This window comes from Cimex lectularius, unplaced genomic scaffold, assembly GCF_000648675.2.
Source record: "Cimex lectularius strain Harlan isolate CLEC.00 unplaced genomic scaffold, Clec_2.1 scaffold7, whole genome shotgun sequence".
NCBI classification, from domain to species: Eukaryota; Metazoa; Arthropoda; class Insecta; order Hemiptera; family Cimicidae; genus Cimex; species Cimex lectularius.
This window is the reverse complement of record NW_019392731.1, coordinates 3084675-3099661: the sequence shown is the minus strand read 5'-3', so window position 1 is coordinate 3099661 and position 14987 is coordinate 3084675. Positions and strand designations below refer to the sequence as shown.

Here is a 14987-nt window from a genome sequence, read left to right as displayed (position 1 = left end):
TTTCAATATACATAAGAGGAAAACACGACGAGACATATAATTCTATATATAATGAAACACTCTTGTTTCCTTCCGAACATAGAACCCACATACTTGATGTCTTGCCCAAGCATAATTCTAATATCGGTTGTGTTTTTGAAATGAAAAAAAATTGGAATAGTAGATAGAAATTTTCATTGCTCGAGTGAAATATCGAGTGACGTTCCTATATGCACATCCAATAACTAACTTAACTCCAATAATTCCACCATCGTCTCTCTCTCACCTACACACTCACTCCAATAACTACATTCACTCTCATCATACTCAATAGGGAAAAACCACAACGAGACATATACAATAAGATAGTCATTTCTCTTCAAAAAATCGGAACATCAGACCCAATCACTGCTGTGCTCAACCATAAAACTCTTATAGGTTGACTTACTGCTGTGCTCTTCTGTTCTACATATGGAGCCAATGAACGTCTCCTTTCAATTAAGTAGGACACATATCGCGCATGCATAAGAAAAGTTTCACAATTCAAAAGAAAGAAAATTTTACAAGTGAGATACTTTTTGTATACTTATGTATTAAGTACACGCCGTTAGGTTGTTGGCAATAAAAACTGTCATTATTCATCAATATTGTCCAAAACGTAAATGAAAACACAAAACTAAAAATCCAGCTGTACTACCCCTGAAAACTACGGGTTTTTGCGTTGTAAAACTTTTGTTACATACATCGGCTTTCAGTAATTTAAGTTATTTTGTTTGCTCTAACGGTAATGTTGGTCAATGAATAAGAAAGTAAGGGTATTAATTAATACTTCAAAAAAACTAAATAATCCAGTTTTTAGAATTTTTCGACTTGTGTCACTTTTCTTGTGAATTCTATGACGAAAAAGTAAACGTCCATGTGGCCTATAATTAATTCGGTGAGGATGTTATCTATTCTACGATAAGATCCTTAGAGGGGCGTCCTTGTACTGGGTTTTTACGACGTGAGAGCTGTCTGCCGATCCTGCGACTAACAAAATTGTTATCATTAATTTCAATTAATTATTCTTTTTATGTAAGGTCTTGGTTGAGATAAAAAAGAGTCACGAGCGGGATTCGAACCCACGACCTTCGGCTAAATGCGCCGCTACTCTACCACTTGAGCTATCGTAACTTCAATACATTCGGACACCAACTCTCCATCTCAACCTGCAACCGTTCGAATTCTCTCTTTTTGTCATTTTCAAATGTCGTGTACACAGGATTCGATTCTCAGCAACATATGAAGTGGTCACGGTGAGCAGTTAGTGAAGTGATATTTCTTTTAATTAGTAAAATTAATCCATTTATGTTTTAGTGGTCAATTGACCAAGTTACTTCTTTCAATTAATTATTCTTTTTATTTAAGGTCTTGGTTGAGACAAAATAGTCAGTGTGAGATCGAAGTCACGATAGCTCAAGTGTTAGAGCAGCGGCGAATGTTCGAATCCCGCTCGTGACAATGACTTTTTTATCTCAACCAAGACCAAGAAAACATTTATTTGCTCCTCTTAGAGGTTGGCTGTACAGTCATTTCCAGATTTCATAACTGTGCTCCTCTTTTTGTTTATTATTGAGTTATTTTTAGCCATTTTTTCATTTAGTCATTGATAGGAGCCAGTTGGGGGTCTGAGCTCCCGCAGAACACAATGTCGATTAAAAGCAGTAACCTTTTGAATTTCCAACGACCGTTCTTTAATTTGAGAATGGTCTAACACGTGAAAACGGTAGGGGGCTTGAGTTTATAAATGCATTTTTATGATTAAAAAAAGTCAGGAATCCCAATGATATACCCAGCCACTGGGAACAGAAGCGGCCTTTCTTTTAATAAACATTTCGCCCGGTGGGATTTGAACTTTGTGAAAAGACCCAGCCTTTTCAGCGGTCAAGTCCGAAAGATTTATGCACTGGCTAATCGCAGAAATGAAAATTAGCCCCCAGCTTTTTTTAGATTAAAATCCTCCTGAGGTGGCTATTTGCTAAGTGAAACGTTACTTCCCGCTAACTACATTTCCGCCCGGGACATAACGAACCGCTAACACACCCTCGTCTCGTAATTTATGAATATAACAGATAGACACATTAAAGGGAAATGAGGAGTTGCGTAAAGAACATATGTCAATTCCCGTACATGGAATGGGCGCTATACTGCCTCATTAATTTCCCCACTACAGAGGCGATCTGCACGCAAAAATTCATCCAAGTGATACGCAGGAAGCAAATACCATAAATGCTACTAAGAATTTCATTTTTCAGAGAGCAACTACAATGGTCAAAATGTTTGAAAGCAAATAACAAATAATCTTGAATTACCATATGCAATTTACATTAAGTTTTTATGCGTGCAGTCAAATGAACAAGAATGAAATTAATAACTGTCACCATCTGACTGCAACATGGATTTATATTATACATATGGTTTTGAGCTGTAGTTTAAATTTTTATTTGTCAATTTTTTTATGTTCCAGGCATGTTGAATGACCTCAGACGATACGAATAAAATTATCACAAGTCGACCGTTTTAAAGGAGCATCAATCATATTTATTTTGATGATTTTAAAGAATAAAAAGCAAAAAAAAGGTACAATGAGTTTAAAATTATTTAAAATTTCATATGAAATAGGTTTTTATGTTTATTTCAAACATAGGCGTCAATCCATTAATTAATTTTTTCCTGGTTGCACTGATTTAATCTTTAGGTTTCCTGAAAATCCTGAAACGTGTATTATTATGTCAGACATGGACTGTATTTTAAATATCTATTAGTGAATTTGTCAACAGATTTTTCTATGTTTCATAAAAAGTATATTATCTTATCTTGATAATATTGTTGTTATTCTATTCTATGGGTTGTTATTAAAATTTATTTTTTATCTTGGCCCACTCAATTCCACAGACGGGGACAACAAAAAACACACTTCTCATAAATTTATTTTATTAAACAATATCGATTTCGGGGTGCTGCCTGCCCCCTTCTTCAGCTGTTATGGTTTAAAAATACAAAAAAGCCGTCATATATTTAAAAAAACATGTTAACAATTAATAAAAGTAACTTACATGCCCAGTTACATAAAACACTGAAAGGCACAATTCACCTTTTTTCACGATCCCCTTTCCTTTAAAAAATAATTTCAGGAGAAACTAGGTAAAACATTTACATGCCTCAGGGTTTTTTCGTCAATAAAAAATTTAGGTACGGGGAACAGAAGTTAAACTATCCCTGTATATAACAGACTATTGTACATTGTAGACGTAGTTTATCCTGAAACAACGCTATTTATAAACGATGTATTAATTAAGTACATATTTTGCTTTAGGTTTGTTCTTTAAAGAACACACACAATAAATTAATAATTAATCTCATATTCTTACTACCAAGTATTTGTTATATTTCCTCTTAGGATCTACAGGTTCACAAATCGGTGTTTTATTTTGTTGCTTGTGTTTTGTATATTTTTTTTAACTTTCGTACGGATAAAAGAACATACAGTAGATAATCAAAGATTGTGACAAAGCGAAGCTCGTGGAAAAGGTTAAAAAGCTAGAATGTGCAGACCAACATAATTAGAAACGCCAAAACTCTCAAGTACTTGTTAGACGACAATTATTTCACCATTGAAATAAAATCACTCATTTTTCACTGGCCGATTTCTATTTCTAAAAGTGCCTATTTCCGATGTTCTTTAATTAATTTATTAAATTCATCATGATTTCTTATCCCTTGACAAGTTGCACATGATTGTCTGCATACGGTAGCCAATTCGAGTACTATATGTTTTATATGCACACCGTCTAAACTAAATAAAAAATACAAGAAAAATCGTGATGAATATGGTCTTATTTCATACTGAGACGAACAGGCATTTGCGTCGACAGACCACCCGGCCGTACGTGTACAAATGTGTACAAAAGTCTTCCCGCTACGAACTATTTTTCACCGTTGGCTCATTTATCAGTTGAAAAGCCGGTGGCAACTAATTGTACCTTGTTATGATTAGTGCTGGGGGGGCGGGCCCGCCCCCTGCTGGGATTGGCAAACCTTCGCCCCTTGTACTATATCTATCAGGCCTACTGTTTACACGTATGATGTATTAATTAGGTCTCGGACTGGTTTCGAAGCCTGTTCCTCATCCATTATCCCACTCGGATACCTTGTTGCTCGAGCTAAAGCTTGTCAATGCCAACGAGATATCGTTTCGTGTCATATCCGACTCGTAAATAATTAATTTATTATGTAGCCCTGCTCGCACACTCGCGCACGCATCTAAGCCGTTATTTACGCCATATCCGTGTGAACGTTAATCCGAGTAAGTAAAAAAAAATTGTATCGGTTAATTTCATGCAAAAGTTATACTTGAAGACGAATGATTTGCCGATTTACAGTATACTATTATGTTATATATGAAATACAAACAAAAATACATACAAACTTCATAACATATGAATCACACAAAGAAATCACACAAGGTATAAGTTACCAACTGCACAAACCAACTTTGGTGAAAAATAACAATCTTTACTCGAACTCAGTTGTTTGGATGACCAAAGATTAAAGAAATCTATTATATTTGAATCGGTGGAAAAATTAGAAAGAAATATATAATTTTGAGTCAGTTTGTCTCATTCTTTGCGAATTCAGAGGATTAGTTTTGGGAGTTGTCTTTTCTGAAGTATTTATTCATATTTTTTTCTTACCAGTTTAACTGTTAATTCTTTGATTTGAAAGCTTTTTCTCAGTTAGAAAACTATATATAAAGCTCTCTCTCTCTCCCTCTCTCTCTCTCTCTCTCTCTCTCTCTCTCTCTCTCTCTCTCTCTCTCACTCTCCCTATCTATCTATTCATCTCTGCCTCTCTGTCACTCTCCTTCTCACAATCTCTCTCTCTCTTTCATTTTCACCCTCAAATTGTCTCTGCCCCCCTCTCTCTCTGTCTATCATCTATCTCACTTTCCCCACAACACATACTCACTCTCTCTCCCTTTCTCACTCTCTCGGTTTCTTTCTCTTTCACTGCCTCTTTACCCACTCTCTCACTCTCTCTCTCTCTCTCTTTCAATCTCACCCTTTCTCTCACTATCTATCCATCTAACTACATATTTATTTATCTTTCTCCCTCTCTCTCACCCTCTCTCTCACTCTCTCTCTCTTTCTCTCTCTCTCTCTCAGTCTCCCTCTTTTTTCTCTCACTCTCCCTATCTATCTATTCGTCTCTGCCTCTGTCACTCTCCTTCTCACAATCTCTCCCTCTTTCATTTTCGCCTTCAAACTGTCTCTGTCCCCCTCTTTCTCTTTCTATCATCTATCTCACTTTCCCCACAACACATACACACCTCACTCTCACCCTTTCTCACTCTCTCTGTTTCTTTCTCTCTCCCTGCCTCTTTACCCACTCTCTCACTCTCTCTCTATCTATCTCTCTCTGTCTTTCAATCTCACCCTTTCTCTCACTATCTATCCATCTAACTACATATTTATTTAACTTTCTCCCTCTCTCTCACCCCCTCTCTACCTATCTATTATCTATCTCTATCTCTATTTATCTATCTACCTATCTATCTATCTCTATCTATTTACCTATCTCTCTATCTATTTATCTATATCTCTATTTATGTATCTATCTACCTATCTCTGTCTGTCTGTCTATCTGTCTGTCTGTCTGTGTCCCTCTCTCTCTCTCTCTCTCTCTCTCTCTCTCTCTCTCTCTTTCTCTCTATAAATACTATACGGCCTCTTGGGCACAAAGGTACCGTCATTTTTATTAACGTTGATGAATCAGTTTGAGCCAATTGTTTGTTGTCTTTAGGACTAGTAGGCAGAAGATACTTTTAAGGTACCCAAACGATTTTCCATGACCTTTGATACCGCATGCCAGAAAATACGGTTCTACGGGGAAATTTTGGAATCGCCGGAAACTGAGTATAAATGTCTCATAAACGGGGGTTTTATTTTTCTTCATGCGGTGCCCAATTTCCGAGAAAATGTATGAGTTAATAATAAAATTAAATACTTACAATTAGATGTAACCCTGGACAAGAAGCTTATTTCTCATATAATGAAAATGAGACTTCTAAAAAAGGGACTAATTAATTTATCTAATTTTACAATTTAATATTAAATTTGGTATGTTAAAAATGTTAATTTGGTTTTTGTTGCTTTTATTTTGGACATGTTGTATTTTACAAAATGTTGACTGTTTTCAATCGTTGTTACTTATTGTATTTCTTATTTTTTATCGTTGATTATTGTACACATAGAATTGCGAAATAATACTACAGCAATCCCATAGGGTTCTGAAATCTCTCGTTTTCATTCCTAAACATTTTCAAAAGCACTGGTAGTTTTAATATCTAGTTTTATGTTTTTTAAGAGTCACCGCAAATTCAAAGAGCTCTCCTTCGTTTAGATTCGCGGTTTTTTTAAGCAACAGTAAATTATTGAGGCAAAATTCAGAAGAAATAACCTGTTGGGGCATCGTGTTAAATATTAATCCAATCCAATTAATAATAAAGTATTCATCCTCACTACTCTTCACGACCTTAAAACAGACATAAGTTTGCAGAAGTCACACACTGAAGATGGCAGTATCGAAACACGTGTAACAAACAACCCAGCGAGTGTAGGCAGACTCAGTATCTGTAACGACCAATTTTCAGGTTCATCACCCCTCCAGATTACTTAGAGAAATGTCACAATAACTAGAACTCCAATTTTTATTTGGTGAAGCTGTTAAGATTTTTGAAAATAGAATCGACTATATCATTACATAGGTAATATTAAGCAATCAAAACCATATTGTCCCAAGGTACAAAATGTCCCGAGGTCTCCCTGTTACATGCTGTTTCAGAGTAGAGCTTTTTTCCTAACTTATTCCCTTTTTCATTCGTTGTTTCTGGAAGAGCAAGAACACAATTTCAACAAATCTGAACAGGCCCTGTTTGGAATCGTTGGGACGACAAAAATTATGACAGTCGCCTTGGCCGGGGCGGACGCTCCCCGGCCAATATGATGAACGCCCGCGACTGAGTTCGGGACAATCCACAGCCTACTGTCCACAGATAACATCTCAGATATAAATCGGCCTCTCGGTCGGGGGTCGATCCTCTAAATAACACATCAATCCGGGTTGGCGGGGGAGTTGATTCATTGCGGGGAGCGTCGATGCGCGGGAGCCCGTGTTATGTTAATGCTCGCTGCGGGGTCCTCCCGGGTGCACTCCGACTTGGGTTCAGTTCCGGAATATTTACGGGATCCGGGCCCATCTGCATATCTGACGACTCCTGACTATTGTCCTCGCCGGCTACTCGTAATTCTCAGACGGGGTGATATGTCAACAGCCTCTGCCTCCTTTCCCCGGGCGCCCTTGTTGTAACCCGGACATGCCACATCCATCTATTGTTTCTTTGACTTTTTTATATTTTATTTTCAGTACAAAACTAAAAGGCTTCGTCTAATGCTACTTGTGGATCGACTGAGAGATAGAACCCGTCCAATAAAATAGAGAGTAACTCGTTATATCATTTCTGAACGTTTTAACTGCTTCTGTTTTATCTCGATGAAACAAAAAACATAATAAGTATATTGAGTTAATACAATAACTCGTCTCACGCTATCTTCTAACGGCTTAATAGAACATTCTTGTCCTTTTTTATTTTCAACAAACATAACATTGACAAATCACGTTTTCAATGTCTTTCTCCAGTTGATTAATATAATCAACAACAACAAACAAAATGAAAATGGCTACTTGGGAGGATAATAATGTCATGATAAACAGATAATTAGGAAGTGTTTAGGGCAGAGTGTAAATGTTTTTCTGGTAATCAACCCGTAATTCTTTCACCCTTATCAAAGTGAATTCAATTTTCTTAATTTACATTGTTGTATGTTGCTGGTATAATATGTTTATATTATATATATGTTTTGTTTTTATATTATATCACTACTTTCGAAAGCTCTCTGTATATCTATATCTATTTCCTAGATGGGGGGGAAAGGGCTGAAATTTTGATAGTGCATTCCTATAATAACATACAATAACATCCTATAATTCCGCTACTGACTGACAGAGAGCGCACAGGCCACACCCCTGGATCTAAAGGGTTGAAATTTCGGCAGTGCATTCCTATAAGAAGAAGGTTAGTCGCTGAGAAAAGATTTTTGGAGATTCCATCCCTAAGAGGTTCATATGGACAATTTTTGACTATGTATAGACCAAAGTGGACTAAACAAAAAAAGTTTAGAAACGAGGCATTCGAAAGCCAACACTCTACATTAGAAAGGGACATCTAAACGTCCCGCGTGGACGAAGTCGCGGGTAAAACTAGTACATGTGAGTAAAAATCATACAGTTATAAAATATTAGCATTAACTGATAAAATGGAACACATGTAGAGAAATAAATAACATATAGCTAAAGGTCGTCTGCGCAATAGTAGGAATTTTGGAAGAACCATGGCGGTTAGATTGTATTCAGTACTGACAAATAGCTCGTTGTGTGTTCCATTTTGCCAATTAAGAATTGACTAATTACTGATTTATATAAGCTCACATCTTCACACACACCTATACAGAGTTTAGCTTTCACTTTTCGAAGTACCCAAGCAATTCCAGATATGTCACCAGCTATGGCATTTCAGCCCCAACGCATGCAGTTCCTAGATTCAAAGGCATTCACACTATCACTCATTTTTAAACGCATTCTCTCATTTACAAACAATTCACTCAATTAGGGTTATGGAGTACTCGATAATCCTCCATCATCCTTTAGAGATATTATACAATTAACCTAATTGACGGTCGATGGGGTCTCAATATTCTGCCATCAACCTTCTCAGACTACAAATTCACTCTTAGCACACACTTGATATAATCACTTTACGTACTATTTTTAATTTAAAAAAAAAACACTGTTTCATCCAAAAAGCGAAACAGAGGATCCAGTTGCCATGCTGGAGCACGCGTATCGTATCTGGTGCCATTCCTACACGCTCTCTGTATGGAGCCAAGGAGTTGAACCCTTCAGTTAGGTGGGAAACATCGACCAATCTTCTCAACATGCCGAACACATAAACTGATTTTGGCCCAAAAGTGGCGGGACTGATAAGATCTAATATTGTTTACGCCGATCGCCCTTTTGAACCCTTCTGGATGTCTCCGGCTGGTCGGCGAGTCAGTTGTTGTCTAGAGTTACTACCGAAAACATCGTTAAACCCCGTGTTTGTGCGCAATATATTCTTTTCAATTGCCGTTGTCAAGTAAGCATTCGGTATCAAACGTCTGAATCCGCCGGAGACAGTGGGGCCCTGCCTAGTCGAAGAAAGAAGAGGACAACTGTTGCCGAATTGCTTGATCCCGTACCGAGACACGTTGTGGTAAGTGAAAATTCGAATTTATCCCAATCCCCTCCTCGGATTCACTCTTTCCCATTTTCTTTAATTTTGAATCCATTTAGCATGTAATATACAGTCCACTTAACGAACATAATATTATTAAGAAGTCTTAAGGTCTATTCTGTTCATATGTGTATGTATGTATGTATGTATGTATGTATGTATGTATGTATGTATGTATATGCTATTTTAATTTATTTGTATAAATACATTACACTCAAAATTTCATTTTTAAACAGAAGTAAAAAAGAAAATTTGGGGATATAGAATGAGAAAGCTTGGTTGGCAGGCAAATTTTATTTACTTATTATATAGCCATCGTTTATATTGAAATGCATAGCTATAATCGATCATTAAATTATAATCGATATTTTAAAAAAACCTGTACATCCAACAATGTTTTCACGTTGGAAAAGCCTATCTAATTTTGTAATGGAGAATGAAAGTTAAATATAACGTAAAGACTTGTTTTGATAACTAATAAATAAAATATAATAATTATAAAGCGAGTAATTCAATTAAAGAGATTCAATTAATTTGGGTATGAGCAAAAAGTTAAAGAAGCAAATATAATTAGGTTTGTCATCTGAGGTTTATTGTTTTCACAATCAGCGCAGTTATAGACAGCACAAAAATAAGTAAACAAATCCCTCAGCCTTAATTGTGATGTAAGGCCTTTGAACCGTTTTTTATTTTATTATTTAAATCGTAAAAAAATTTAATTTTAATTTTTTGGTCGGACGAAATTAAGAGACAAAAGAGATTTGAATGAGAGTGCATTCGTACGAGTCGCCAGGAAAGAAAAACGACCTCCTTCGGTGGTAATTCAATTCCGAGCCGAAATTTATATGAAATCTTTCTATTCATGTGTAACCAAACGTAATTGTAATTTAACGTTTCGCTCCTGAAAAAAACTATAAATCGTATCCGCCCTCTTTTGTTATTTATCGTAATTTCAATTCTCACACACCCTCCCCTCGGGGTTTTATTAATTTACTGTATGTCCACGGATTTTTGAGACAGCCGAAACGCGAAGGAACGAACACTCCTTTGCCGCCTCATGCCGTATATCAGCCTCGCGGCTAACCGTAATGCGCAATTTGCATGATCTCCCTCTCATGCATAAATAGGAGGAATTAAATTTACCCGAAGCACGCTAACAAAGTTGATTCATGCCGGCCGAATGCAAGGATTACCATAACTTTCTATTAGACGACCGAAAACTCGTAAATCCGAAGACTACCGAGCGTTAAAGAATAAATAAACAAATCGAGCCACAAGCTATTTGCTACACCTGTCTTCGGCCGACTAAGTGGAGCAAACAGATAAAATATTCATTGATTTCCACCGTCCGAGCACGATAATGTAATATGTTTTGCCGTTTTGTTTTTTATTTTCAGGTGCAAATAAATAAAAAGAATATTGGGACAAAGGAAATTCAGGCCAGAGCATCTGAATTTCACAGGATTGGGCTAATTAATCAGGATCATGGCAAACTTGATAAACATAGATTTCTTGAAACCAGACATCTACTTTGGTGGGAGGAGAATTATTGTTTTTTCTTCCCTTTTTGTTGGTAATTGTGATTTTTTGTCCAGGGTGTGAACTTACTATTGTGACCATTGGCTTTCTTAAAACCTCAAACTAGAAATATTTAAACGGAATTTTAGCAGTATAAGTTCGACTTTCTATCATTGTATTGTAATAATTACAGAATTTTTCACTCTCTTGGTGAGAAGATTAAATAATTATGAATTAGATGAGAGAAGTATATATTGAAAACAAATCAAGTTCTTTTGATTTTATGAAATATGGTTCAAGCTGTTCGATATTTCAAAAATAATAAAAAAATAAAACTGTTATTGCAAAAAAGCCATTTCGTCATTGTATTAAAATAAAATAAAGATTAACTTTTAAATAATAAAGTTTAACTTTTCTATTTCGCACTGTCACACAATAACATTTTCATATAATTTATTTTTTAAAGAACCTCAAATAAAATATTCTATTCGGCTCCAATAGAATAAACTAACATAAAAGTTATATGCAAATTCATTATTGACTTAGATCAATGGTGAAGTTTTTGTTTTTGAATACGATAAACTAAGAAAACTTCAACAATAGATGTTACGAGTTAAATGAATAGTGAAGAAGGAATACATATAGAAGCTCTATTACTAGATGCAAATATAAAAATGCAAGTGATACCAAACATATTGTATTCAAATAAATAGATAGGCTAAAAGAGGAAGAAAAGTAAAGGTAAGGTGCAGAGAGAGAGAGAGAGAGAGAGAGAGAGAGAGAGAGAGAGAGAGAGAGAGAGAGAGAGTGAGAGAGAGAGAGAGGGAGAGCGAGTGTGTGTGTGAGACTGATAGAATACCTAGAAATATAAAAGTAGTACGAGTTATGTCGAATTATATATAAATAATATGTATATACATAAATATGTATTATATATAAATATATACACATATCTAAAGAAGATCTATTGTAAACAGACAACATTTTACGCAAACAAATAGATATACTGAATGAGTAAGAAAAGTAAAAATGAGATTGAGAGATAAAGAAGAGAAGACTGATAGAAGATGAAGAGAATAAACAAAATAAAACTATTGTAAAAAGTATTGTAGCCCTCATCCACAACCCCCCCCCCTCTAAATGTGTTGGACATAACATATTCATACATGCTTAATTTACTTTTGTTAAGAAACGCAGTTAACAATTTGAGTGCTTATAATAATTTAATGGGTAAAACTAAACTAACTGTAATATGTGTAGATCTTTGAAACTGTTTTACGATCCATGTACACCAGGGATCTTATTTTTGCATTGTAAACAACAATAGGATTGTTCCAGTTACACGAATCCGACCAGGGCGTGCTATAAGCGCCGGCATTTATCCTGGCGTTTAATCGTCCTGTAATTGCAAGATGTACGCGCTAGAGTCGGTGCTGTATCATTAAAATTGAATCAAGGGGTGGCGAAGAGGGGTGTAGGTGGACACCGGGTGAATACGAAATCCGTCGAACGCGTAGGCGAGACGCCCACGCGCCACGACGTCTGGAAGGTCACAGGATAAAGGTCACCAATCACCGCAAATGCCTTTGTACTACGGCCCTTTCATGCCTAATTCTTGGCCTCACAATCACGCTTATAATATCCACTTTTGCCGATAAAAATTCGAAGATTGAACTTGGCCGTTCGCCATATGGGCAAAAACTTTCAGCGACCACGATGTGGAACCTCTGACTTCGTAAGGTCGCCTGATTAATTTGGCGCTTAAAGAACCCCATTACCTCAAGAAACTTCCAGAATATTTAAAAAATTATTACTTATTTGGTGCTAATGTTTTTCCTTTAATCAATCAAATGTTATCCAAAAAGCAAAATTTTGCATTTTGCAAAGCAGTTGAGATATGAAAAAACTACTGTTAACAGGTACAATATATTCTGTTACAGATCTTTCCGAATTTATAATCAGATCGTAGGTAAATCGGCTTTGATGGTAAGTTGTTAATCACCGTGTTTGTTAATCCAGTGATCTCACCAGAAATGATTTAACGCAGATTTGCCCCGATTATACCAATTTAGATGTGTTATGTAAGTAAAAGTGAGCCCGGCCGGGGTGAGTTACTGTTTCCGCTTTCGGTTTCGCCATAGATCGGTTTGGACTATAAGTTATTTAACCTACGGCTTACACCGATTCCAAATTACAGGTAGGCACTTTCTCGCCCACGTCGAAATCGACGCCCCGGAATGAATGGGGACGATCTGTTGTTTGGACGTTTTATCTCGTAAAAATTGCGATCTGGACAACCTCCCGGCAGACGGTGAAGTTGCGAAAGTACGCTGGGTGGTCTGAAACTTGATCTATTGGTGGCAGGACGGTTCAAAATGAACAGCCAGTATTATCTGTGCTGGCAACACGCGTTTCTCTTCAAAAATCCATTAACTTTAACACTCCTTTTTTTTCTTTTTTATCTCCACTTGTCAATATATTTGTGTTTAACTCCTCCTTTATTAACTATATATTAATCTCTTTTACAAATATTTTAATATTTATATTTTTCTCTATGTTCATGCTTTCATCTATACCTGCCTATTCATGATTATCATTAATTTGAAACATATATCATGGTTTCTACTCATTTCTCAATTCACTTCTTTCTCTATACCATCACTCTCTCTCTCTCTCTCTCTCTCTCTCTCTCTCTCTCTCTCTCCATCTCTCTCCTTCTGGTTCTTTCCCTCTCTCCCTTTAATTTATTTTCTATCTAATAGTTTTAAGAAACTATTTAGCTAATATGTTAACTGTCTGTCTATCTTTCTATTTATTTTTCTAAACATGAACCAGTTTATTTTTCTCATCGTATCCCGTTTTTCTCTTTTACTCTCTTAATTAATTAAATTAATTTACGAACTTAGCTCCTATTACGTGTCATCTTTACATGGAGAACGAATGAGTATCGTTTAATTTTGTTTTGTTTTACAAATCCCGCACAGTTAGATTGCAATCGACCTCTATTATAATTAACGAAAATTAAAAATAATTAATTTTAAATTTATAGACTTTCAATTTTAGTGTTTTATCTTGTGTGGGAGCGAGAGAGAGTGAGAAGGAAAGAGAGAGAAAGAGAAATAAAGAATGGCACACACATGTTTACCACGTATTATTATCTTAGAGTAAGTGTAAAATGGGAAAGGCAATAATACAGTAGGAGAGAGAAAGAGAGAGTGAGTGGGGGAGAGAGAGAGAGCGGGAGAGAGAGAAATGGGAAAGAGAGGGAGAATGAGAAGTAGGCGAAATAGATGAATAACGGCAAAGAAAAAAAGATAAAAGGAAAATAAAAAGTACTTTTATTTGTTTGAATAATTTTAAAGTTTATGCTTTAAATTTCGGAGTCTAGAAATCTGTATATTTTGCCGAGTTTATGGTTTTGGCACAATGAACAATCCAAGTTTTCGACCTCGAACGCCGGACGCAACCTTGTAACTCAAGATTTTCCACCTTTCTGCAGATTTTTAACCCTGCATTACTAGTTTTCTAATATAATGACATAAGTATGTTTTTAAGGTAAACTAAATTTGCCAACATTTGAACTAGAACCATCTCTGCAGACCCAATTGTTTTCGAGATAAAGCCTTTCCTATTTTATCGATTTTTTTTTAACTCGGACACAAGAGGGAGGCTGGACGTCTGCTAGTGATGAACCTATAATTTGGTCTGCCACGCGTTTTTTATTTTTACCATCTTCATTTTCTTGTTTTTTCATTGTTTCTGGACGTACACTAAAAATGAAACAGTAGGGAAGATGGCGAGAAACTGAAACGAGTGAGACATGCCGGAATAGCCGAGAGTATTCTTTTTATTAATTGAACTTTCCAATTTTTAAAAATTGATGTGACCTTCCGGAAAGTTGTAGAACAGTGCCTGCTTTTAGTTATTTATTTCTTTAAATGCAATAATATTACTAATGTCAGGTGGAATAATGGAATGTGGTAAATAAGAGAATTTTTATAAAGAAGATATTTTCTATACACGGTTTCTTCATCACTGTTTTATCGTCAGTTGTGATTTA

The 14987-nt window shown here is 35.9% G+C and overlaps 1 protein-coding gene across 1 annotated transcript in view; it reads left to right on the top strand.

Annotated features, from left to right (window-relative positions):
* LOC112126897 overlaps positions 1–14987 on the top strand; it is a 97913-nt gene that overhangs the window by 25402 nt on the left and 57524 nt on the right. The window contains exon 2 of the mRNA XM_024226867.1: positions 9202–9388. Within this exon, the coding sequence (XP_024082635.1) occupies positions 9202–9388 (187 nt within the window). The remainder of the gene's footprint in view (positions 1–9201; positions 9389–14987) is intronic.